The 27,280-nt window shown below is 34.3% G+C and overlaps 1 protein-coding gene across 1 annotated transcript; it reads left to right on the top strand.

Moving 5' to 3' along the window:
• The first annotated feature begins 218 nt into the window (after window positions 1-218).
• Window positions 219-24,648, top strand: LOC150109405 (uncharacterized). The gene is made up of 4 exons (XM_090407924.1): window positions 219-313; window positions 5,159-5,253; window positions 5,751-5,878; window positions 22,934-24,648. Exons 2-4 carry the CDS (start codon window positions 5,210-5,212, stop codon window positions 23,263-23,265), a joined length of 504 nt encoding a protein of 167 aa, XP_090264050.1. The 5' UTR covers window positions 219-313; window positions 5,159-5,209; the 3' UTR covers window positions 23,266-24,648.
• The last annotated feature ends 2,632 nt before the right edge of the window (window positions 24,649-27,280 follow it).

Genomic DNA, 27,280 nt, shown 5'->3' with positions numbered 1-27,280 from the left:
TTACGCAAGTGTTCATTTATCAACAACCATCAGTTTAAGAACATTTTGGTATTCAGTGTAGTTTCAATATTAACTATTGTTAACGCTTAAGATATGGTGGAATAAGATATCTTCCTTGGTCATCGTTGCCTTTCAGCTTTATTGTTTTAAAGCTATCACGTATTGTGGCGATAAGCTTATCAGATACAGTAGAACAGAACACGTTGCAATATATGTATGTAACCTGCTGTTAACTCGAGACTTAATTGTTATCAGTAGGCTGCTTGCTTGTTTTTGCAAACTATTCTTTCTCGTACACAGTTTCTGAAAACAGGTAAGATCCAACAGTGTTGTTATTGTCATAACTTTTTAATTAGAAATTCTTAGAATAATTTTAAATAGATTCTAATCATACGACAGGGTTTTTCCATATTTTGAGTATAAAGATAAACTATTTTTTGTTCGTAGTTTTTTAGTTAAGAATTATAAAACAGGAATGATTTCTACAGACAGTTAGCCTTAATTCATTAGATATCCTTATACAATGACATCAAATTAATTTTATTCTATGGTCGTCTTGCAGAGTACCACACACACACACACACACACACACACACACACACACACACACACACACACACACACACACACACACACACACACACACACACACACACACACACACACACACACACACACACACATTATGGTTCCCCAGACAAAATGTTAATTTTCAACTGATAGATAACAGCTGTTCTAAAGAAATTAAAACTGGATTTAATAGGAAATTTTATTTCTTGTATATATTTGTCAAGATATAAATTCCGATCTTTCTGGAAATATAAAATGTTCTTTTTCTTAGGATCAAATGGAATTCATTTCAAAATCCCTTGTTTTCTTAAACAAATAAACAAAAAAAAGAAAAACAAAACTCTAAATCACTTTTATTATTATTTTTATTGTTGGAATTCTCTTTACGCTCATCCCTGCCTTTGTGTTTTTTTTTTTTTTTTTGAGATATAAAAAGCGCTGACATTATAGCGTCATCTTCAAACAGTGGACGTCAATAGGTGCTTTTATTTTTCTTTATTTTGACAGACTAATAGCTTATATTCAAAATTGAAAACATTTTTAATATACTTCGGTTTTAATAACTTTTACTCGCATTTAAATTTGACCAAAAATTCTGTATATATATTTAAGTTAATTCATAAACTGGAAGTCGAACTTATATTAAGGAAATATTATAAAGTGTTGAATCATAAATAGTAGACCAAGGAGACGTGTTTGAAAGGCATTGGGATATCGCAATGATTTCGACTGATTGACGATTTAGAGATATTAGTGAATTCTTTAACTAAAATGAAGACATCAAAAACAAAACAACAACAACAACAACAACAATAATAATAATCATAATCATAATAATAATAATAATAATCCGTCAGTAACCTGAATAGCTATTACCCTTGAAAATAACAATAAAACTCTCTTGCTTGTGTATAACGTGTCAAAATATCCATGAGGGATAGGAACATATGACTGTATTCCCATAACTGCGAGCTCTTCCATGTAAAAGAACTGGTTGCTCCAGATGGATATCTGAAATCGTCTTGTAAACAGTAGATAGAATGGATCACGCACCTCGCGCATGCAGCAGACGAACAGATAAAAATTTACCCATATAGAATTTAAAAAAATTTTTGTTAATATTTTTCAATTTTTCAATATTTTTCTAATTTAAGAAACATTCTTCAATTTGAATATTCTTCTGGTTACCGGGATGGACTTGCAAATGAGATAATACCCTTGTATAATAACCATTCATCCATAACATCCAAAAAAACGTATGTTGCGATGATGTGGTTTGTGGTTTTCTGAGTATTCCATCATGAGCAAGAATAAATCAGATTTTTGAATTATGATTATTAGCATTCCCTGTCAGTGATAGACGTTAGGATTTAGGAATGATTCGAGGAACCGATGAAGTGTTTTCACAATGAGCATGCAAATAAAGTTTCTAAATTCAATCCTATTCAGAATTCAATCTAATTTAAGTTTGTTTTATTTCGAACTTCATATAGTCATTTGGATTAGAAAAAGGCAAAGCTTTAAATAGAAAGAGATGACGTCGAACATTCTGCGTGTTACAGAAAATTCATGACCAAACTCATCCCATTAGGAATACTAGATAAATCATTCCACATTCTTTTTAAGCTCCATTGCGACGAAATGAGTACACCATAAACTTTCAGATAAACCTCGTGCTTCAAACTTTATTCTGATTCAGCAGTTAGGATAACCTTTGTCCTTTATGATTATATATCGCGGCCATATTCCATTTTATTACATTGTTCAGGAACTATCTGCATTTTTTTAAAATTCTCTATTTCTAAATAAATAAGCGCCAATGTTGTCTTAACTCGAAAACTGTGCATTCTCCCTTTCTTCCTGTGCTTTGGGACCAAGAATTGATTTATACTTAAAAAAATGATAAAATAAAAATACAAAATAAACTTTTCTTCATTGGCTTTAGCAATTAATTAAATGAATGGAAGAAAATTGTAAAATATGACTGTAATATTCGTTTTTGTATCCTTCAAGGATTTTAAAATTAATAAAAACCGAACATGGAGCCATTGGAGCATTTTTTTTTTTTTTTTTTACGCAGAATATTTATTAAGTATGTGCAAGATTCATTGTTTCTTATTGAAATATTGCTACTACCCTATTTATTAAGAAGTCATTCTTTGGGTAATACACACACACACACACACACACACACACACACACACACACACACACACACACACACACACACACATATATATATATATATATATATTAGTATATATTAAAAAAATATATATATATATATATATATATATTTTTTTTTTTTTTTTCACTACTTACTTAAATAAATTTTTTAACTTGGGGATATTGTATATTAGGATAACAAAGTACCTAAATACCAAAGTTTTAGTAATACGGAGCCTTATCACCTTTACCTATAGAAGTTGCAACAAGGTGTTTTTATTTTTAATAAAAATCTCTGGAGGAGATATAGATGTAATAAAAATTTTTTTATTACATCCTATAGATGTAATAAAAAATTTATTACATCTATATCTCCTCCAGAGATTTTTATTAAAAATAAAAACACCTTGTTGCAACTTCTATAGATAAAGGTGATAAGGCTCCGTATTACTAAAACCTTGGTATTTAGGGTCTAGCTACTCACTGAGGAGACCTCAAAAAAGGTTGAAACCGGTCTGGGTAGTGACCCCACCCATAATGCATTGCAGTATACATCTTCTAGTGAGATGTGCTTTACATTATCGGGAAAATACTAAGAATAGTGATCACACGCACACACAGTGAAAAATAAAAAAAAATTATGCTTATATATTTTAAATGCAAATATTAGTCAAATGAAATTTTTGATCCTGGCCTGATCTAAAAATAACTTTGTAATTGCTCAAAGAGTTTTGAATGCATATGCACCTATCACTTTCTCATCCGTTGGTGTATAAATAGAGACGGTTCAATGTAAAAAAAAAGTTTAAAGAGCTCCATCTCTTTTGAATAGAAGACCTTAGAGAATTTAGTTGCATTTAACATATAGGCATTGTTTTACAGAAACTTTATTATCTATCAACTGCGTGTGTTCTTCAGCGAGTTGGCCTATTTTGTGAGAGAAAAAGTTCGAATTTTTAAGTAAATCCTAAGATTTACTTAGGAATACCCGAAGAAGCCCAATTAAAATTCTGTCAGGAAAGATTCGGACTGTATTCTCTTCGAATGGTTCATTTTTAAATGAACCACTTTGCCAAAACATGTACAATAAATGTACATGTTTTGGCAAAGTACAATGTACATTTATTGTACTCAGAGTACAATAAATGTATTAAAATACAGTATATTCATTATTCTTGGGTATCTTAATCTATAGTATACTAAGTCCGTTACATTTTGTTTTCTTTATAGCTACAATTTCCCCAATTAACTGATGCACGAAAACAGATTACCGAGGCAACGTATTTGTACTGTTTTTAAGTGCAGAATACATCAATGATTCCCACTGATGTATTCTGTGCCCAACAGTACTTTGGTGAATGGAGTGGGGGGGGGGGGGTAGTACTCGCAATGATATTGTTTTAATGTAATCCAACCTGTCGCTCTTTTCTTACAGCAACTCGGATTTTTCCTTCTACAAAATAGATAAACCAATCGTTGAACACATTCAACAGAGAGAGAGAGAGAGAGGGTAGTGTATTTATTCTCGGCTTCTTTTAAGATATATTTGTATGGACAAGCCTTTTAAAGATGGCATCAATAATGCTTTGTGATATCTATTTAACAACTGCGTGTTTTTCAGCACTTTAAGTGTCTTCTGTAGAATTATATCTTTATTGGTGATAATCATTTGTAGAAGGTTTTCGTTCATTCCTTAGCTTTTGTGCTAGATAGTAAGAGAGTTCACCTCTGAAGATAACAGTTAGTCTGGATGGCTTTTCTGAGTTCATTTAATGTTTAACTACAATTATCATTTTGGTAAACCTTAACATCTGGAAGGAAAATGCGGTCCTTTTCAAGGTTGACGAACTCAATTGGTTAGACTTCAAAACGATGAGGAAATGAAGTAGATCTGTTGTGGACCACATTATAAAGATGTAATTTATGACATGTATACAAAACGTTGGGTTTTAAGGAGATGATGGATTCAAATCACTCTGCGAACGATTTAACATCCATGGTGAGATCTGTTGTTAAATCGCTAACTCGTTGGTCATCCGATTTAAGCGTTTACATTAATTTCGTATTGCTTCGAATTGTTTTGTTGAATTTTACCACTCAAATGGCCCAGTTTAAAGCAAACATTGAGAAAATTCTGCAAATTGCAACAGAGATTCCATATACCAAATTTCATCAAAATCTTTCTGTTAGAGTATGTTCATGAGTCCTCATACGGATGGATAGAGACACCGAATCTAATAAGTACTCAGCATTTTGCAAAATGCATCGAAAAAGGTAATTATCATCATCACTGTTGAAAACTCTAAATAATAATGGAAAAAAAAATGAAATGAATTGATTTTTACTGTTCAGTAAATTTCATTTTAAAAATCTTGAAATTGACTTCTAGTGTTTCGCTGCATAATTATTTGTTTATTTCTAGCAATTGGACGAATTTTCCAGTCATTGTGTTACAACATAATTTTTGTTGAAAATGTCTATGAATGTGCGCAGTTCCCGAGATTATCTGAATTCAGAGTAAGTTTACTGTCAAAATATTTATTGATATTTTAAAATATTTAAAATCTCTTTATCAAACATGAGACTTAACCGCATTATCCTAAAATTATAGTTACGAATGCGATCTTGGCAGATTAGGAACCTGTAAGTACCTCTGTAAGCTTTGCGCATAATATATGCAGCGTTTTTTTTTCCTTGGTCAGAAAGTAAATATTTAATGTCAGAAGGAGGTCAGATAAGACTTACTGATCACTATGGTAAGATCTCTTTCCATATACCAATGACCAACTCCGAAACGGTTAACAACAAAACTACTTAACAGAGGTCATCCTGTTATTATATCAATTTTTCTGTCATTTTAAAGAAATGCAGAAGCTAATTATATAAAAGCACTTTTATTATTTATTCTACTTGTTAAAAGTTAAGTGTATCAACTTAAAAAAGTTGATACACTTAACTAGCACAGTTCGTGGAACTTTTTTCAAACCAAAATAACTTTTGTACTTGATATTTAGTGAAGGATGGTGGCGAAAGAGGACAGCACTGGAACAGAAACTCGTGATAGGTCTTGGCATTATGACTCTTCTTTCATTTTGTCTGGCGGTTTCCCTGGGGGCTATTAATAATCAAAGGTTGAAACTAGGTAAGCCAAAGTAGAAGTAGTTGTTTCATGGATATGATTATATTGTATTTTTTTCGTGAAGGTCTCAATAGCTTTAATAATACTAGTTTCTTCTCAAGTTCCTCAATCTGTTTGCAAAATGCCGGAATTAAAAAAAATAGAAGAAAGAAAAAAGAAAAAGAAATTAAGAAAGAAAGAAAAGAAAACAGAAATGAAATTTTTCTATAAAGTACAAAAAAAATGGATTTTTCTTATAAATTCGTTTTCACTTTAGTAATTTGAACAATTAGACATTAATAAAAGTACGTAATGTATTTCAAACAAAATCTGCCAATAATCAGATAAAAAAAAGAAAATGGAAAAATCCCCTCACCTTCTACGTAATCCTCCAGTGTAGTAACAAAAAAAATCGCTCTTTTATCAGATTCTCACTCTTCCCTAAATATGACATCATTCCTGAATGACTCATTATTATTATTATTATTATTATTATTATTATTATTAATTAATTAATTAATTAATATTTAATATTTAATAATAATTAATATTAATAATAAAATAAAAATATTAATATAGAAACATATTATTTAACATATTAAAAGAAAGACAAATACCAAATAATATCCTAAAAGCTATCACAAGTATATATGAAAATAATCCAATACAAATAAAATTAAATCACGAGCTATTATATACGAGAGAGATAAACCATCTACTTAAATGAAATAATAATAAAATTAAATAAAAATTTACATCAAGGAATTAAACTTTCTCCTACAGTAAACTTAAACACTCTCCTCTTTGCCGACGACCAAATAATAATTACAAATTCTGAAGATAACTTGCATAAAGCTATTTTAAATCTAAATGAGATATCCAAAGATTATGGTATGATAATATCAACAGAAAAATCAAAAACTATGGCCTTTAAAGGACAAGATCCAGCAAGAACTAAAATAGTAATAGATAACAAGATCTTAGAACAGGTGAAGTCATTTAACTACCTAGGATGTATGATCACATATGAAAATGAAAAAAGATATAAACGTAAAAATTGAAAAAATATAAATATACCACTGTGTATGCAACCCCTTTATCCAATGCATTTGTCACCTTATTATAATAAGTAAGCAGATTGCTAAAACACGATCTTCTTTTAAACAAATCCATGTTGGTCACCAAATAGTATTTTTCTGTTGTCAACCCATTTCTGAATCTCGGTCCTAACTAACTTCTCTAACACTTTAACCACAACTCCAGACACACAGACTGGCCTATAATTCAAAGCATTAGTCTTATCACTTTCCTTATGAATCGGAATAATTTTGCCTTTTTTCCACTCATTTGGAACTTGGCCCAAGTGCAAGACTCATGTTAAATAGATATATAAAAACTGTTGTTAACTCCCTGGAACATTCCTTCAAAACACGTGGTGAAATACATCCATCCCTACAGCTTATTTACATCAAGTTTATTCAATTCCTTATATCTTCTGCTCACTTACTAACAGTTCCTCCTCCTCCTTTCCCACTGCATTCAAGTTCTGCATGATGTCACATTCACAAGAATGAAATACATTTATAAATTATTCATTAAATACCTCAACTATATCTTCTGCAGCGGTTATCATTCCTCAATGTTCACCAATCACTGCCATCCTTCCATAATCATTCTTTGTTTTACTAGCTACATATCAAAAAAATTCCCTAGGTGTTTTTAGCGGCATTAGCTAACTGCTGCTCACAATTTCACTTTTGCTACCCTTATCAAGCGAGTCACCTTCCTCTCCTGCTCTTTGCACTTCTCATGCAACTGGTTGTTATAACCCCTCATCATGTGCTTCTTCCATAATACTTTCTTCTTCTTCTTCCGGATTGCATACCTTATCTCTTGATTCATTCATTTTATACCTGCTTTATTTACCTTCTTGAACTTTGGAATTCATTCTGATATTTCCTACACTAAATAGTTATCGAGTAGGGCCCAAGCAGCATTGATATCTTTTCCATCCAGTTCGTCATTCCAAGTTATTTCTTTGTACTTCTTTGCACTTCTTATGCAACTGGTTATTATAACCCCTCATAATTATGAGGGTTATGACAACCAGTTGCATGAGGGGCTTTGCGTAATTATCAGCATTATAATTCTACACACTCGTATGTCCCTTTCTAACAGAAGTCCTCAGACTGGCCACCTTGCAAGTGATCACCTCATGGTCACTCTCGCTAACTGGTGGAAGATTTGACATCCAATTTATAATAACATTTATAACAACTGATGATATGATCAAATCCAATACCCTTGATCCTCGTGTACTTTCTGTTACGTAGTACCTAAGGTAATTGTCTCTCAAAAAACTATAGAAATTCATTCTCTTTTTCCCCAGATACAGTCTCTTGATTCCAGTATATATTATCATAATTAAAGTCACCCATAATAATTTCTCATTTCTTGCTAACCCGGCTAATTTTCCTATACATTTCTTTCTTATTACCTTCCACATTACAAGTTCTATAGCAACACCACTAAATATTTCAACCTGTTCACCTGTACCTCACACCATACTGCCTCAAAACCGCAGCCACTATTAAACTGCAATATACAGTTTAATATAAAATATATTAAACAGCAAAATAAACTGCAAATTCACCTTAGATGGGCACAGCTCATCTGCTACCATCAACAGTGTACGCATCCTCCCTTTCTTTCCTGTCTGTTTTCACGAAAAATATCATACCCGTTCATCTCTATTCCTGTCAGGATGTCATCTTTATTTAACCATGTCTCCTAACAATTTTAAGGCGAATAAACTCAATCAATGCAACAATTTCGTTCCCTTTATTTCGAATACTTCTGGCATTAGTAAACAAACATAAGAAATCATTTCTGGTTCCTACGAACATCACTTCTTCGATGTGACACTTCAATACCTTCCACACTCCCTTCCTCTATATTACCACCAATTCTGCAACTTTCCTTACACTAGTTGGATCCTACTTCTTCTCAATCTATACTTTGGATCCGACATAATTACTATTACGATCATCTTAACTAATTGATAAGCTGTAGGTTGATTTCTAATTCAAATATAAAGAAAATTTATATTTAAAGACTGCGCCACTTTATATCTGAATTAGTTCAAGAATTGAAAATAAACCAACCCTCAACTATTTCTCCTTAATATATATACTGGTCGAGTATATTTAACTAACTTAATTCACCCGCTTTGGTTCGAATATTTTATGAATGGTGCAGTAAAAGAGATTCAGACAAAATACAACTTTAGATTAACAAAAACAAACATTTAATTTTAAAATCACAAATTTTACACTTAACTTCAAATCACTAATTAAGTTATTATAAACACTTCAGCCTTTCTGATAATACTGTCATACAAATTCAGACAATGGTAAATCTGTTATCTCTAATACAGTCTTCTCACAGTTCCTTAAGTTCCAAATATAATAAAATCGCAGTAACACCTCTTTACAAGCAAACACTTTTAAATTTACACTTCAGCTAATCTTCGCAATAGTTACTGTTAACATAAGGAAATTCTAGGATGAAACTCACACACTTCTCTGTATAGAAATATTAATGGTTGGAATAATCTTACCGATAATCTTCTATCTTCATCACTTTATACACAAACACTTTTTATAACCGTAAACACTTAAACAGTAAACGGCACTCATTAAATAAATCTTCTAAGCAATAACTGAATTAATCGTCGGTCACTATATACACATAAACACACGTTCTTGCATGAAATACTACTGATCACTTATGAATTAAGGCAATTCACAATAATTCCTTAACTTGAGGTTTTATATGCACAGCTGTTCATTCTTCCTGCATTCATTTAATTCTTTAGGCAATATATTTCTAAGCACAGCTAACGGTAAACTTCAACTTTACAGCCTCTACTATTCGCTAATAACTCTGTGCTTTGCTTCAAGGTTCTGTATGTCCTTGAAAGGTCGGCCTTGAAATTGAATCTCAACTCAAATATCGCTAGTCTATTTAGTAGTCACTCAGCTGTCTTCCGTAGCTATAATTGTTATTCTACAATTTATTAGCTAACCGCCTCTCGACTAGTAGACCTTATTTAGCTGCTTGAGTGACTTGCCGACTCGCTATTATCGCACTGTGATTCCCGAATGCCGAATGCTCCGATTCCAACCTAATGCCAATCCTCTCCTTTTTCTCTCTCTTAATTAATAATAATTTCCAGCGTTCTTCCTTTTTATATCCCTTCTTCCCGCCTAAATTATTCTCGTGATTTCTTTCTAAAACTATTTTCAATAAACCTTCTCCTCACGTGGTGTTCCAAAACTCGCGCTCGCTTACTTACATGCGTCTCCATGACAACAAAACAAAATATAATAAAACTGAGCTATTGCTTAACGTTAAACTTCTACAAATAGGAATAAATAGAGAATATTAACATTTCAATTAATGTGTAGTTAAATTATCAAATACAAACTCTTATAATATTAACATAGTAATAAATAAAATAGCTTAATAATATTTAATACAGTCTTTTCATTATTAATACATATATCTTTGATTAATTAATTAAATATTAGACAAAATTAAGGTAGTTATATGAATATTAAATTGTAAAATAAGTTGTTTACATTAAATAATATTTACAAGTCTAGCCTTTGTGACGGAAGATCATGTTGGATTCTGAAGCAAATAATAATTACTCCAGTCTCTATATATTCAGAATCCAACACACTTAAATTCTCCCCTCCCATCCCAGGCCATCTCGATCCTTTTTTGTCCACTCACACATTCACTTCTGAATCCAGCATTCACATGTATCATAAAGTGTCTTGCCATCCACCCTCACTCTCTTCGTTTCCCCTGTTTGTGCTGTGATTCCACTCTCTCATTTACTTCAGTCATGATATTCACCTTTCCATTTGCCCTGCTTTCCTTCTCTTCCATATTCTTCTTGCACGACCTCAGATCTGTTCATTACCTCTCCTTCCAGTAACATTCTCCCCAGCCGACTCACACCAAAACCATTTAAATTCAGCACATCTTCTTTATACAGTTTCATCCGTCCTTCAAATTCATCCCACACGTTCACAAAATGCACTCCTTTCTCCTCACATAGCTGGGCTAACATAGCATTCATAATCTTTGGTCGCCGGCTCAATTCATCACTATCATATCTTGGCAACACACTGACTACCTTTCCTACCATACTGTTATCTTTTACTCTCCTTAATAACCTCCTCAGATCCAATGTGACATTTTTCTTGTTTCCATCGAAATCATCCCTATTACAACCACCAACTCTTTTGCTCTCTTATTTCTCATGTCCAATGCTTCAATCACTCTGTTCATTCTACCTCCAGGAAAAACAAACCTTATGAACCTTGTTATTCATCACACCTCTAATAATGGAATCTGTATAAAGCGCCCACCCTCGAATCATTTGTAACATTTTTGGCGCGGCCATCTTTCCTTCCACTCTTTCACTCTTCCATGTATGTTCGTAATTCCTTTCATTTCATTTAGCATGCACTACATCTCTTGCTTCATCTTCATCTGCTTTTGTGTCCGAATCCAGTATATGGTAAAACGAAGATTCATGTCTGATATCTTCATGCAGCTTCATATGATGTTTGTGGTTACTTTTGGTAGCACATCTACAGCAGATCTCACATTAATGTTGTGACAAGGATCTTTATGGAAAATGAACTGCCTCGCGTATCTTCTCAGCGACATTCTGACCTTGTAGTTGAAGCTGCTAATCATGTACTTCATGACTGCTTGTCGCAACAGCAGTAGGCGCTCTGGATGTACCTCAAGACATCATCATGGAACCTCTATTAACTTGATGTGAAGGACTATCAAAAGGAGAAACTGCAGTTCCATCTAATAAGAAAGAGACACCAGGTTGATTATCAATTCATGCTTTGTACCACTTGACAAGAAATACGTAATTCAGGTGCAGAACAAGGAACTAATATTTGACTATCTCCACATGGTCCTGATTCTAAGAGATTTGGTTTTGAGTTTCTACTAATCCAACAGTATTAAGAATAGTAGTTGCATTTGTAATTGGACTCAACATCTGATCTTGGAGCAATTGTCAAAAGATGTTGCCACCCGTCTGTGGTTCCTCCATTTCTGACGTTTAATTAAGCGTCAGAAATGGAGATAATATCGATAATAAAACTTAAACTTCTTTCGTAAATTTGTAGGATTTATGTGGAGACAACTAAGGTTATAAGGTGTTCGTATGTTAATTAAATCACGCGCAGTTAAGTTATAGTAACTCACTTCTGTCGCCTAATCAGAGACCGGATACTTCAGCTTCTTCTGTAAAAAAAAAACAAAAACACGAAAGAATTTTTAAGAGAATCTAATCTGTCTAATTGCACATTCAGCCTCTTCAGAGATGTGTAATGTAAAGAAATCAGAACGAGATATGATAAAAAAAGATGAAACGAAACTAATATGAAAACAATAGAATTGATTTGGTAAGAAAACTGAAGATTAAAATTTCCAAATGATAAAAGTTAAGAAAATAATCGCATTAATATAAGGTTACGAATGTGTGTTGTGTGTGTGTGTGCGCGCGTATGTAACAATGGTTCAGCCAGTCAGAGGCATAGCAATCCATACAAAAAAATGCAGCTTAAACAAAATCAGTATACTTGTGCGTAAATAATATAAATAGTAATTCACTCATGCAGATGTTTTAAAATAGTATTTTCCATTCAGTTCTTATTTATTAAGTTAAGTGATTTGCAAGTGTCTATGGAAAATGGCTGAGAGTAAATCTTTGCATAGTGACGGTGGCTTGGTGACAACACTGAATGCCCAGCAGAAAAGCCAAAATTTATCTTCTCCATTCATTTACTAAATTATAATGCAAAATAGGAAATAATCCTAAAAAAAAAACTAAAAAAAAAAAAACAGTGTTTTCCTAGTGTGAGGTTTCGGAACACTTCCCACTCACCTCCAATTCCTCTTTTCTGTGCCAATGAACATCGATTCCTCCTCAATTTCAGCTCGAATGAAGTTCATTTGGCGATCTCATTCGTCTTGCTTGCTGCAAATGAATGAAACCTGTCTGACATGTAGTGGTATTTTGCAAAGCAGTACAATATTATTATTATTATTATTATTCCAGGGAGTCCAAAGACTCATCGAGGGAGGGCACCTACTCTACATCTCTCCGTCTCTGTCATCATTTACACCAGCGCCATCTACTGCCTACCACCACCACCACCACGACTAGTAGTTTTACAGAACCACAAACATCCATGCCCCTTTTGGCTGGAGAGCGGATACGCCCACTCGGCCAACCAAGCCGGCATAATATTACTAATTTGCCGGAATACTAATTGCAAAATTGCGATAAAACAAACAAACAAACTAGCATTTTTAACGCCGAAGAGACAACGACAACAAGGAAAATATCACACTGATTAGTTCTTTTTTTTTTTTTTTTTTTTTTTTACCAATACCTGGTTGATGTCTGAAGGATAAAACTGAGCTTGCTCGCAAAAACAACATACAGATCAGATTTGGCAATAAGATTGTTTTGAAGAATGGTTTCAGGTGTCCACAATTGCATCAACATGTCTATCATTTACGTTGTTGTTTTGATATAATCTATGAGATGTGATCAATAGAAGGGAAGTGCCCTTTCTTCTTGAACCCACAATTCAGTTAGCAACATTTTTGTAAACAAGGCATTCTTGCATTGTCGATATCCTGTGTTTTGAATCAGACGAATATAGTCTGGTTTTTTTTTTTTTTTTTTTCCTAATGATGTTATCGGAAATCTTCCCTTGAATGCATGCTTCAGTTTTGGGAAAACAAAAAAAGTCACATGGTTAAAAATAGTTATTCCTTCCTATTTTTTTTTTTTTAAATTTCAGTGAATGTTATAAATTTATTATATATATATATATAGGTTGAAAATATTTTTTTAACAAAAAACTTTTTCCCCTTTGTTTCAAGTTTGTTTTATATTAAATTAATATTAATATAAATAATTAATATAAATATAATTGAATTGATTAAAAATTGAATCCGCCTTAAAGCAAAGGGTCAAAATTGTATTTGCATCCTTTTTTTCTTTTTTTTTAAAAAAAAAAATGTTGTTTCGTAAATTCGAAAGGGAGTGTAATATTTGTTCACTTCTCATACACATATTTCGAGAAACATAACCTTTTTTAATATTACGGTCATAATTTGTTGTTTGAATCAAAAATTCAGATATTATTTTCAATGCTTTTCCCACTTATGTTATAGTGATTTAAAAATTCGGTGTGTGCTAAATGTAACACCTTTTAGCTTCTTTGTGTTTTACACAAAATTTTAAGCAAAATGCGCCAAAGTTTCCATATAATAGTATACTAAAAGGAGTTAATAAAACAAAAGCACAAAAAATAGGGTTTTATAATCACGTGATTTATGTCCTAAAGATTTTCGAATGTTCGGTTGAATGATAAAATAAAATAGTAACAATTCTGTAGTCTACCAAATTTGGAAAATTTTGGAAATAAAAAAAAAATTTTTAAATGGAACAGTTTTCAAATTCTGGACTTATTTTATAGTAAATATAGAAGCTAAGAAGCATTTTTTTTACTCTTTTCTTCTGCGCTTATGTTTTATGTAGTTACTGAGAGTTCACTTAAGGAAAAATACAACTTTCACACTTTTTTAAATTCGAATGTCGAATTCAAACATTCGACATCCTTCATACATTACTATTAAAAGCTCACGTTTAGAATCAAGCACAAAGTTACCCCTCTCAGACATTTTATTTTTGATTATATTAATTAGTTCGGTAATTATTTTAAATTCGAAAAGGATTTTATGCATAAACGGTTGGACTCCTGATGGACCAAACAGATTAGCGATCAACTTGCACCCTAGGAGTCAGATATACTGTTACCGACCCTCCCACATGGTATTTATTTCCACTGCCGCTACGTGGACGATGTCTTGTGCATTTTTAGAGAAAAAAAAAGAACAGTGTTTTATGTATTTAACCTCCCGTAGGGAATCTCCGTAGCTCAACTGGCATAGACAAGTCCTTTTGTTGAAAAGACCCGCATTCGAATTTTGTGTATGATGTAAGGAACTTTTATCAAGGCTTTTCAACCAAATGGTAAGTTAGTCAGTCTCTTAGAGATCGAGACTAGCCCCCCCCCCCCCCGGAAACTAGGGTTTTTCATCCCTCACAACAGGAAAACCGGTCCCGCGAGCATACAGATCTACACGCACAAATACTCGACCTTAGGGGACGTAGCAGAGAAGTGACGTTCTGGCTGCATTAATTGTCATGATCTCTAGTCAGAGGACTCTTCGCGTTCTATGAGACGGATGGGTTGAAGAAGAATAAGAGCTGCCAAATTCACAAAATAAAATAATATTCTCGTAATAAAATCTTAAAAGTCCCGTATATACAAAAACCTGTACAAAGCCTTGAACTATATAAATCCTCCATTACAATGTCGTTTACAGTTTCCCATCAATTAAATTGCAATTCGATGTACATCGGTGCTAAAGAAGTTTAGGTTCTCGTCGATACTTTCGAGACTGCCACATTCCCATTCTAGAAAATCTTTATAAAATTACAAAAAAAAAAAAAAAAAGAAGAAGAAGAAACAAACCAACAAAAATCCCAAAACAGCATTCAGCGAAATTGCTATTCACCTCATGGAATGCAACCATGAGGAATATAACTCACAAACTGAAAATTTAGCATCCCCGACATCCAATAAAATAAAACATAACGCATATCTGATTCAGTAGCTATTAAGACAAATGGGAACGCTATTAATATTCATGGTCCTTACATCCTTTCAGAAATTTGGCAGCTCCATCATATAAAAATCAATGTACGAAACCAACAACCACTCAGAATTCCGGGTGTCCATTAATGCCGTATATATAGAGAGTCCTTCTATCAGTTTTCTTTCACACTTTTGAAGACGGCTGTATTCGATACGGTTTCACTCCCATAAAGTGTACTTTACTATCATGACTGATTTTATATCCATCATCCAGTTTCATGTTCAAATATACATGTTCTTATTCCATTATTTTTCCCATAAGGTGGTCTTTTAACCTTCTAATTTTGGTACGTATTTCATATCTTTGTGTTTAATTTCCTTTTTTTAATCTGACTTTTACTCGTCTTTTATATTTTGGGTTTTTATCCATTATCTTTTTAGATATTGGGTTATTCATTTACTCTTTAATATCTTTGGTTTTATTGATTACTTTTTTTTTATCACTTCTATTTGGATTTGGATTCATTACCTTTTTTTTAATCTTCCTTTTATATCCCGGGTTTTATTTATTACTTTTTCATATCTCAAGTATTACTTATTACTTTTAAATTTAGTGTTAATTTACATTATACTGTTAATCTGGTTTTCATCCTTTTGGCATAATTAGTAGAAATTCACGCTGTCCAGATAGATCTCTGATATCACATCTTTTCATTAATGATTGAAATTCTTTTGGCTAATATTGTTTAAATCACATTTCATGTCATGCCATGAAACACTAGTTGAATATCCTCACCTATCATGTGGAAGGTCGAAGAGAATTAAATTCTGTCTGCTTATTTGTTTCCTTTCATACGATTTTCTTTACACAAAATGAATTAAGAGAGTGCATTTTTTTTTTAAAGAATGTTATGTGTCACTGTCTATTTCCAGTATAGCACCCTTTATAATTAGTCTCATTTCAAACAATTAAAATGAAACGGATAATAATTTGATTCCTATTGAAGGTCTGGTTCAAAGCGGGGACCTTTTGAGATAATAAAATTAACTTTCAGAGAACTAATTAGCAGAACTCAAATACATTATCTGATCCCAAATCTTATTGTCAAGAAATCAATATGGAATTGGTCCACAAAGAAGATTGAAGGCTACTATAGCAGCTTTCAATCTTCTTCAGTGAGGTCGGTCACTGATGATTGGCCATTTGGCCTAGCTCACAATCGAGGTTCAGTTTCATCCCACAGGTGATCGATGGGGTTGAGATCAGGTGCTCAGTGCAGACCGGTCGAGTTCTTCAGCACACATTTCATCAAACTATTCGTTACATATATACACACGCGAGCGAGCGCGCGTCGCTTTGTTGACGGGGAATTGTCCTGTTGATAAGGGAAAGGGCTATCTTTTCGAATTTAAAATATCGGACATCCCTTCGTAGCAGTGGATATGGCTATATACATCACAACCATGGTTACTACAGGTACAAGAGGATGCATACGGTCTTGCAATCTTCAGAAGAAAACATTAAGAGTAAAATAGGCCGTAAGGAAGAGCCCTGTGACTAATTCGACGTGACATTTATCATGGGATGTCACCTTCGCAACATTTTAGCTCGCGAAATGTTGACCCTGTTGCAGCTTTCTAGGGGCGCACCAGTAGTGTTTTGTCATGAAGTTGGAAGCATAAAAACCACAAAATTATACAGAATGTCATTATATGCCGTAGCGTTAAGATTCCTTGTCATTGAAACTAGGAACCCAGCCCAGTCCATGATGCCCCTCCACCAAACTTCACAGTTGGCATGATACATTCAGACAGGCTTCTTCCAGCGTCCGCCAAACCCTGACTCGTAAGTCGGACTGCCAGATAGTGAAGCGTACAGAGAGTGCGTTTTCACTGCTCCAGAGTCCAATGGTGCAAGCTTCCCATCACTCCATCCACGCTTGTCGCTACCCTTCTGATGTTACTCCTGTGTGTGTGTGGCTGCGCGGCCATGGAAACCTATGTTCTTCCATTCCCGATGAACAGTTATGGTGCTAGCATTGCTTGTAGAGGCATTTTTAAAGTCGCCAGCGGGAACTCCAACCGAGGACAGGCAATTTTTAGCGACACGCGCTTCAGCACTTGACGGTCTTGCTTTGAGATTTTATTTGACCTATCAGGTCACGATTGTGTTGTTGCTCCTAGACCAACCTCACTATAACATTCCTTGCAGTTGATCTCAGGGGCGCGCCGACCATAATGTGCAATGTGTGCGACGCACACAGGTGCCAAAAAGGAGGAAATACTTTTAAAAAAACTTTTTTTTAAAGTGATTTTTTTATTGGAGGGGGGGCGCCAACTAAAGTTTTGCACACAGACGCAGGAGACACTACTGGCGCGCCCCTGGTTGATCGAGAAAGCTGCAACAGGGTAAACATTTCGCGAGCTAAAATGTTGCGAAGGTGACATCCCATGATAAATGTCACGTCGAATTAGTCACAGGGCTTTTCCTTACGGCTTATTTTACTCTTAATGTTTTCTTCTGAAGATTGCAAGACCGTATGCATCCTCTTGTACCTGTAGCAACCATGGTCATGATGTATATAGCCATATCCACTGCTACGAAGGGATGTCCGATATTTTTGGTCAGGTAGTGTATCTGGTTGGTTTCCCGGAGTTCACAAATGGAGTCTGTTTGGTTGGAATTAAAATCGATCACTGATGCTATGGCCGTAGAACGTTGTATCTGTTAATGGTGTGTTTCTCTGGTTTGTCTATTTAAAATAAATAAATAAATAAACTGCCACTGCCTTTAGAGAATTTTTAAGGGATGGAATAATAGGTAAATGCTGTTCTTAGAGGTGTATATGCGAGTATATAATTACATATTGTATACGAGTGTACAATATATATATATATATATATATATATATATATATTTTTTTTTTTTTTTTTTTTCAAATGAGAATATTTCATATTCTAATTTCAAAGTCACAGAGAACTCTGAAATTGGAATATGCTTTCCCCCTTATAGTTTACATTCCTAGAATGACAGGACGTAAAGTTGGATTTTCATAAACTGCATGAACCTGAGAATCACTTGTATTCAAGTAAACAACACTCTTTCAGTATTCTCGTTGGCACATTCAACCCTTCACCTGTGACTGCGGCTACTTCCGCGTATTATCAGCAATTTAGGCCACAACAATAATAAGTTATCATCAATTATAACAGGGGTTCTCATTCTTTTTATTGATATGAGAATATCAATAAAAAGCTAAATCGCTCAAATATTCCTTGAATGTATCCGATCCAGGAAAAGTATAAATATGCACTTTTTGTTTATATAATAATGAGTGAAGAAGTTACTATTTAGAAGAAAATGCGAAAAGAGAAAGGTAATAATTGTGCAATTAGCTATATGTAATTGAATGGAATTTGGTGCTTAAAATCTATGTTTAAATTTGTTAAACACTTTCAACTTGGATTGCAATCGAAAAAATTTAGAGGTAAAATTAGCATAAAACAAAATAATTATACTCGGCTACTAGTCAAAAATTGCAGTCGGCGACTCATGAATGTCCTATAACTTTTGATATACTAGTCGGATTTTCGCAAAAGTGGCACTGCTTGATAGTGTTCTGTGAATAATATAAATCGGTCACAGACATCATGGGAATTGTCGTGAGGAACAAATGAAATATCAATAATCAAAAATTTCGACTCTCAATTTGCAAGTGTTTTGTATATTTTACAAGCGCGACTTATTTGGTTATATAAACATTGCAGTAATTTCGTTGTTAAATGAGTTGTTGGTTAAGACGGATTGTTAAAAGATTTTGTTGTATATATATATATAATCGTTACGTGACTCGTTACATGGCACCTATGGCGATATCCGTCGACTTCTTTCCAAACAGTAAATATATTTATATGATGTCGATAGCAAGGACCAACCTTTTAAACTGGAGTACAGAAAAGAGAAAATTTTTTATTATGACAAGAAAACATAATATAACAAATTCCGAAAACTTTGAATCGCCCTTTAGTGTATAGGAATCGCTCTATGGTGATATTTCAATTCCCAGTTTTATTGTTAATCTCTAACATTTCATAACCTTGTCAAAATCATATCCTTGTTTCTTTTTGCATTTATCATTAAAAAAAAAGCATTAAAAATAGATTATTTTCCTTTAAATTGCATCCAAAGATGAAGCCTATATACCAAGCATTGTTATTTGCGATTGAACGGATGCGCTGATAAACTTTTGTACTTTATTATTATTATTATTATTATTATTATTATTATTATTATTATTATTATTATTATTATTATTATTATTACTTTATTTACATAATCGATACACAGCCAAAACAAGATATCATATAAACAAAAATTTGATTGGTTATATAGAACAATTCAGATTCTACCCAAGAATCGAAGAATAATCTGTAAGAATAATACGTAGTAAAATATAGACTCATCCAAGTAATGCTGTTTTTTGTAGATCATATGTGGTCACTTCAATGATGTTTATTTCTTGTAAATAATTGGAGAGCTTTTTTGAAATTGCACCAAGTGCACCGATAACTATTGGGATTTCTTTGATGTGTTTAAGCCACAGCCAGCCAACTTCGATTGCCAGATCTCGATGTTTAGTATTTTTTCCCAGTTCGTTGTTCTTGATGTTGTTATCACTGAGTACTGCGATATCGATAATCCAAACCTATCAATGTTCCATAATTGTGATGTCAGGTCTATTATGTTCCAAATGCCGATCAGCTTGTATTCTAAATTATTATTAATAAAACGGCATGTCCGTGCAATCAGAATACTACTCATCGCGGGAGTCTCTACATTGACACACCAATCACTGTTCACACAACATACATCATACCTCTCCTCAAACTCATTCACAGACGAAGCAGCTCACAACCACCCCTGGCAACGCATTCCACACATTTACCACCCTCTAAGCAAAAAAATCCAGTCTCAACACTCCCGCCAACCACACTCTTACACAATATCCAGGGATGACCCGGGGGGGGGGAGATCTTCCCTGGAGAATATTTAAGATATTTTCGACTGAAGGTCAGATCAGCGCAGGGAGGTGATAAGGGACTGCCCATGGCTAAACCATCAAGTTGCTCGTATATTGTGTCATTCACTTTGAGGCAATGACAAAAAAGCTGAGCTGTGTCATGTAGATAGAGACTGTCCAGGATATTGATAACTTCTTCAACTGGTACGTTGGTAAATAAAGAAACAACGTCTAAGCTTGCGAGGATGTCTGTTTTTAAGATGGAGATGCCTTTTAATTTTTAAGTGAAATGTTTAGAATTCTTTATGAAGGAATATGATTTTTTTTATGTTTTCTTTCAATCGATAGGCTAGATGTTTAGCTAATGGATATGTGGGAGAATTTCTTCTGTCAACGATCGGGCGAAGCGGAACTCCAATTTTTTGCACTTTGGTGGCACCATATAAGCGTGGCGTCAGTGGGTGTAGAGATTTCAGACTTCGTTGTAAGTCTGAAGACCAACTTGTCATATTCGGTAATAGGTTATTAGTCTCTTTGATTTTTTAAAATTGGATCGAAATCTAATAAGCGATAGGTTGACGTGTCTGAAACTAACTCTGTGATCTTTGTTATGTAGTCTTTGGTGTTCAAGATGACCGTCGAGTTGCATTTGTCTGCTTTTAGGATGATAATATCTTTGTTCTTCTTTAGGTTTGAGAGAGCTCGCTTTTCAAGTGGAGTTATATTGAGGTTGGATGGTTTTGAAGTTGAAAGGATAATAGTGCTTTTTAATCGGATATCATTTACTATTGTTTCCGGAAATGAAGAGAGTGCTTTTTCTATGTTCTAATAATATCAATCTTTGGGGTGTGATCTGGAGTGATAGCGAAGGTGAGACCTTTCTTTAGTATGTCGGCTTCTGGTTTAGCCATGGGCAGTCCCTTATCACTTCTCTACGCTGATCTGTTCATGGAAAAATTAGAAACTGACATTCTTTTCAAATTAAACCCAAAGCCGTTGGTTTGGCGGAGATATGTAGATGATGTTTTCATAATTTGGAGAGGCACAGAAACAACACTATTTGAATTTCTTACAAAAATAAATTCCTTTCACCAAAAAATACAGTTCATGTTAGAGCTTGAAAAGAATAGCCAATTACCTTTTCTAGAATACAATAATCAAGAAACAAGAGGATGGACAAATCCAGCTTACAATCTACCGCAAACCAACACACACTGGACGTTACTTGCACTTCAAATCGACTCACAATATTGCGCAAAAAACTCAACATAATACATAGGCTTAAAAATAGAGCGCCCAATATTATCTCAAAAGAAAAAGATCGCCTTGATGAACTCACTCTCATATCTCAGACCCTGGTAAACAACGGTTACACAGGAAATATAATCAAAAAGATTCTTCATAGAAACCCTCCACAACAGCAACCTTCTGTCACGCAATATACATATGCAGGCTCAGTGTCAACAAAAATTGCAAAACTTCTTAAGTCCTTCAACGTTAGAGTTGCTCTTAACCGGTCAAGACAATACGTCAGATTTTAAGGTCACCAAAGTATATTAATGCCTTCTTCAAACACCCAGGTGCATACAAGATTCCATGTTCCTGTGAATTAAATTACATAGGGCAAACATCGAGAAGGCTGAAATTCGAAAAAATGAACATGTAGGAGACGTGAACAACAACATCACAGACACTTCAGAATTAGCTCATCACTTCTTGATCACTAACCACACCATCGATTGCGATAAAAAGCTCCATGCCCTATATAGAAAGGGATTTTCGATATAGAAACTTTAAAGAAGCTGCCGTGGTACTCCGCTCTGGAGAAAATCTAAACAAAAATCAAGGAATAATTCTGAAAGATATCTGGAAAAGCCTAATAAGTTCGCTCAGCTTACCAGAATTTCATTTCGCCAAAAACTATACAACGCGCTCAAAAAACAATGACTGATGCACACCGCCTTCCATGCTTATTATGTTACGCGTCGGTTTAATTTGTTTCACAGTGTTACTCCATTCTTCTTTTTTACTAGCACACGTTGAGTTCCATGTACCGTTACACATGTCCTGAAGAAGCCAGACAGAACCGCTGGTGAAACTTGTAGACAATTGTATATATTTTTCAAAAAATCTGTGGTCAACTAATAAAGCCAATATAAAGTCCAAGTTTAATATTTAAGAAGTGACCAAATACAGCATATAGATTTGTTATTTATTGTTTATTTTTTTTGCAAAAAAAGTTCACTTTTTACAATATAATGATATGCTCTTGGTAGGAAAATGCTCACCTTGTACTCCAGTTACAACTGAGCCGACCACCCCAACTGCTGGATCATCTGAACCGCCAACTATCGGACCATCTGAACCACCAACTACCGGGCCATCTAATACAACTGTACCATCTGAACCACCAACTACCGGGCCATCTAATACAACTGTACCATCTGAACCACCAACTACCGGACCATCTAATACAACTGTATCATCTGAACCACCAACTACCAGACCATCTAATACAACTGTATCATCTGAACCACCAACTACCGCACCATCTAATACAACTGTATCATCTGAACCAACATCCTCACCTTCTGGTAATTCTGATTGAACTACTAATAAGGAACCCTTACATAAATCAAAATAAAATTCCATGTTTGCCTTTTATTTATCAGACCTAATTGAATATTTCATGGTGGATATAATCCAGTTACTTGCTCTTTTCTTTTTTCAGTATTTCTGAACAATATCACTCTTAGAAAATATCCACTCATTTTCTATGGAGATTAGTAAATACTGATTGGGATTTACAAAAGTTTGCTTAGAAAATACATTTTAAATCTAATTATTACTATGACATGTTTCACTGGATATTTCATGCACGTAATCATTTACAAACAGCTCCATCTGATAACAAAGTTAATAATGAACTTTTTTTTTTCAAAAAAATAAAATAAAATAAAATAAAACGGTGCAAAGTTCGGTAAGTCTATTGTGACATTTTCACAAACGATCAGTCTATAATTCCAGTCTTCCAAAATATATAGGAATATATAAAATAAAATCAACCGAAAAAACTGGGAAAAAGTTTATAATAAATAACCGAATTAAAACTCGCTAAAGAAATTTAAGCTTGAGTGAATGATATTATGACACTCGCAGCTACTACGCTTTCTTCAACACATTAATGCAATACCGCGACAGTGACAAACTTAAGTTACCGAGCTGAAACTTTTTCCCTTTTTAAGAATCTGAAAAATCTAAATGTACAATGTTTATATATAGCGATCTCCTCCAAGAAACATTCCTGATAACTTAGGTGATCTAAGTTTTTAAGTCTTAAGTAATTTCAAATGATTTTTTAGTTAAACCATCTAAATATCGTGTATTTCATAGTTCCAGTCATCAATTATTTTAAAGTATCTACCAAGACGCATAAATCATATATAAATTTAAAACGAGCAAATATTTTGCGGTATACCGCCGTTTTTAATAATAATAATAATAATAATAATAATAATAATAACAACAACCACACCATATAATCTCCTTCAAATGTTTATGATATTTATTGCTTGTTTTGCTTAAAAATTATAATTTTAAAATAAAAAACTAAATCCCATATTTTAGACATTTTTTTTTAAATTCTTGCTTTTCAAATCAACTTTTTTGGTACAATAGAAAACACTTAATAAGAATATCATGAATTTTAAATGAATACGGTGAAGGATTAAAAAAAAAAGTGTTTAGTAGCATATCCAAGTATTATGATGCTTCCTCCGCGCGTAGATTTATGCGATTTAAATTATGTATTATCGAATTCTGGAAAATGTTGCTTCGTACATGAAGAAGAGTTGTATTGTTTGTTGTGATATTTTGTGATTGTTTGTTGCAGCCAAAGACGACAACATTTATTGAATGTTTGTCCGAGATGTATTTGAAGTTGTGTGTAAAGTAACAGTGGTGAGAAATAAAGCATTTCTTTTAAATATTAGTTTCATGATGTTATTCATATTTAATTAAATTGTAATCTACATAACAAGAGGACGTACACATATACCAAGCCTTAGATCGGTGGTACTTCCCCCTTGGGGGCGTTGGAAACGATTCAGGTGGGGGGAAGGCAGTGTCTTCATGAGCAAAAGGGGACTTTGAATTGAAATAAGGGAGCGATGAAAGCATAAAGGACAAAAATTAGGTGCTGAAAACTTTATCATCAATTTTGATGATATAACTGTTGTATAACGTAAGTAAAGGTCGTAAGGGTTGCTTTATTTTCCAAGGAAGTGTACAAAATGCAAGTTACAGCCGATCGGCGTTGAAATCCGACGACAGGTCTTAAGAAGCAAAGTGTTGGCGGGCGCGCACTTTCAAGTGATCGGGATTTTACAAGTTCGGTACGCATCGGCAGGAACATGTGCATGTTATGACTTGTTCACTGTATAATGCTATAAATACGTGAGACGTATGAAATTAGTTTTAGGATGAGACTGAGTGGAAAAATGGCGGCTCGCGTGTTAGTGTTTTGTGTCGTGTGTTATTGATGGTGAATTGTGTATTTGACTGATAAGTTTTCAGAGATTTATGCTTATATTCATTAGTAATATCAGTTATTTGCTTGCCGCAATAAACAGGCATTTTACATTTTATTTCCCATACAAGGTAAGTCAACTGACTTCGCAAAGGCGATACGCTAGGCCTACTGCCATTAGTGTCGTTGTTGTATTTTAACATCTTGTTGCTAGTTGACGCGCCTATGCTTGATATTGCTGGTAGTCCTTTGCGGCTGCGGGATATTTTACAAAAACTTCTGCTGGCAGGTCTTTAGACCTGCGGGATATTTTATTAACGCACATACGCAACTAAATCGATATGAGCGTGCCTGACCTGGACGTATTTGCTGATCTGCTCGAAAGAGAGCCAGCTCTTGAACTCATTGATAAACTACAAAAGAAGTTCAAGTTGACATGGCCTACTAGCATGATTGACCCCGACACTATTATTGAGTCACTCGATAAAAAGCTAGCACTCAGTTTTATTAAAAAGCTCCTCAAAAAGTTTGAACGGGATTGGCCCGGCTACTTAAATTTGTATTCCTCACCTGAAGTTGAAGTTGAGGAAAATGAAGACTCCCCACAAGTGGAGGAAAAACTCAATCTAGTTGTCTCTACCTCTAATCCTTCTGATCAAGAAGAAACTCACGCACGTAAGAAGAGAAAAATTCTTGCTGCTGAATCAACAAATGTTGTTGGTATGGAAGAGGATGTTCCCATTTCAGATCCCTCTGTTTCCCACAATGAAAAGGTGCCACCGATTATCCTAAGGGAAAAGCAGAGATGGACAACACTCAGAACCATCATGGCAAATTCACAAATTCATTACACGTCTGCTAAAAATGCAGACGAGGGAATACGAATTCAGCCCACCACGGTGGCTGACTATAGAAACCTTACAAAGGAACTGGATACTAGAGGAACCCAATATCACACATTTTCACTTGCCTCTGAAAAAAATCTGAAAGTAGTCTTACGAGGAGTCTCTGAGGATATTGACACAGATGAAATAGTTACTGACCTTAACCTACAGGAACTACCCCCCATAAAGGTCACTAGAATGTTTAGATCAAATAAGACACCTATGCCTTTAGTCTTAGTAGAAATTCATAACATCTACAAAGACATTTATAATTTAAAATCAATCTGTGGACTCAAAATCACCACAGAACCATTGAGAAAGAAATCATCTTCTGGGCAGTGCCACCGGTGCCAAAAATTTGGCCATGCCCAGAAGCTATGCAAAGCTCAGTTCAGATGCGTAAAATGTGGCGAGAATCACCCCACAAACACCTGCGCCAAGCCAAAAACCACCCCGGCTAAGTGCGCTAATTGTGGGGGTCCCCACCCTGCTAATTATAGAGGGTGTATGCATCATCCCAAAAACAGATGGAATGATCCCAGTCATCAATCTACCTCGTCATCTAATGCGAGAGTTCCTGAAGCTCAGGCTACTCAGTTCTCCAAGAGTGAGAACATGACAACTGGTGCTCGCCCATCATTAACTGAGCCCCTTAAGAAAACGAATCTTCAACATCAAGTAAGAACATATGCTGATGTGGCCCGCTCCAAACAGATAGTACAAACCCAGAACCGGAATACTCCACACTCAAATCTATCAGCTGTTATCACCTCTTCTCTTGCAAACATGCTCCAGGATTTCAGCAACTCAAATCCATCCTTAAGTGTCACAAAAAGATTCCTACAGCAAACCCAATCCATATTATCTGCACTCTCTGATGCATAGGAAAAAAATCGTCCCAAACTCTCTTAGGATTATCGGTTGGAATGCCAACGGTATAAAAAACAAACTATTAGAAATCCAGGAATTTAATAATAGATACAACCCAGATATACTGCTAATTAATGAAACTCACCTGAGGCCTGCTGACACCCTGAAAATCAGAGGGTATCAGATTTACAGAAACGACAGGCTTGGGTATAGAGGTGGAGGTACAGCCACTCTTATCAAAAGCTATATCAATCATCACTCAATAACCAACCCTACTACCACCAACCTCGAAATCACAGGAATCAATGTTCTCACAAACTCAATTGGGAACCTCAAAATTT

This window comes from Typopeltis vanoorti, chromosome 2 (genome assembly GCF_054136105.1).
Source record: "Typopeltis vanoorti isolate ZY-2024b chromosome 2, IOZ_Tvanoo_1.0, whole genome shotgun sequence".
Lineage (NCBI taxonomy): Eukaryota > Metazoa > Arthropoda > Arachnida > Uropygi > Thelyphonidae > Typopeltis > Typopeltis vanoorti.
Note: the sequence above shows the minus strand (reverse complement) of the source record. Positions and strands in the feature narration are given on the sequence as shown.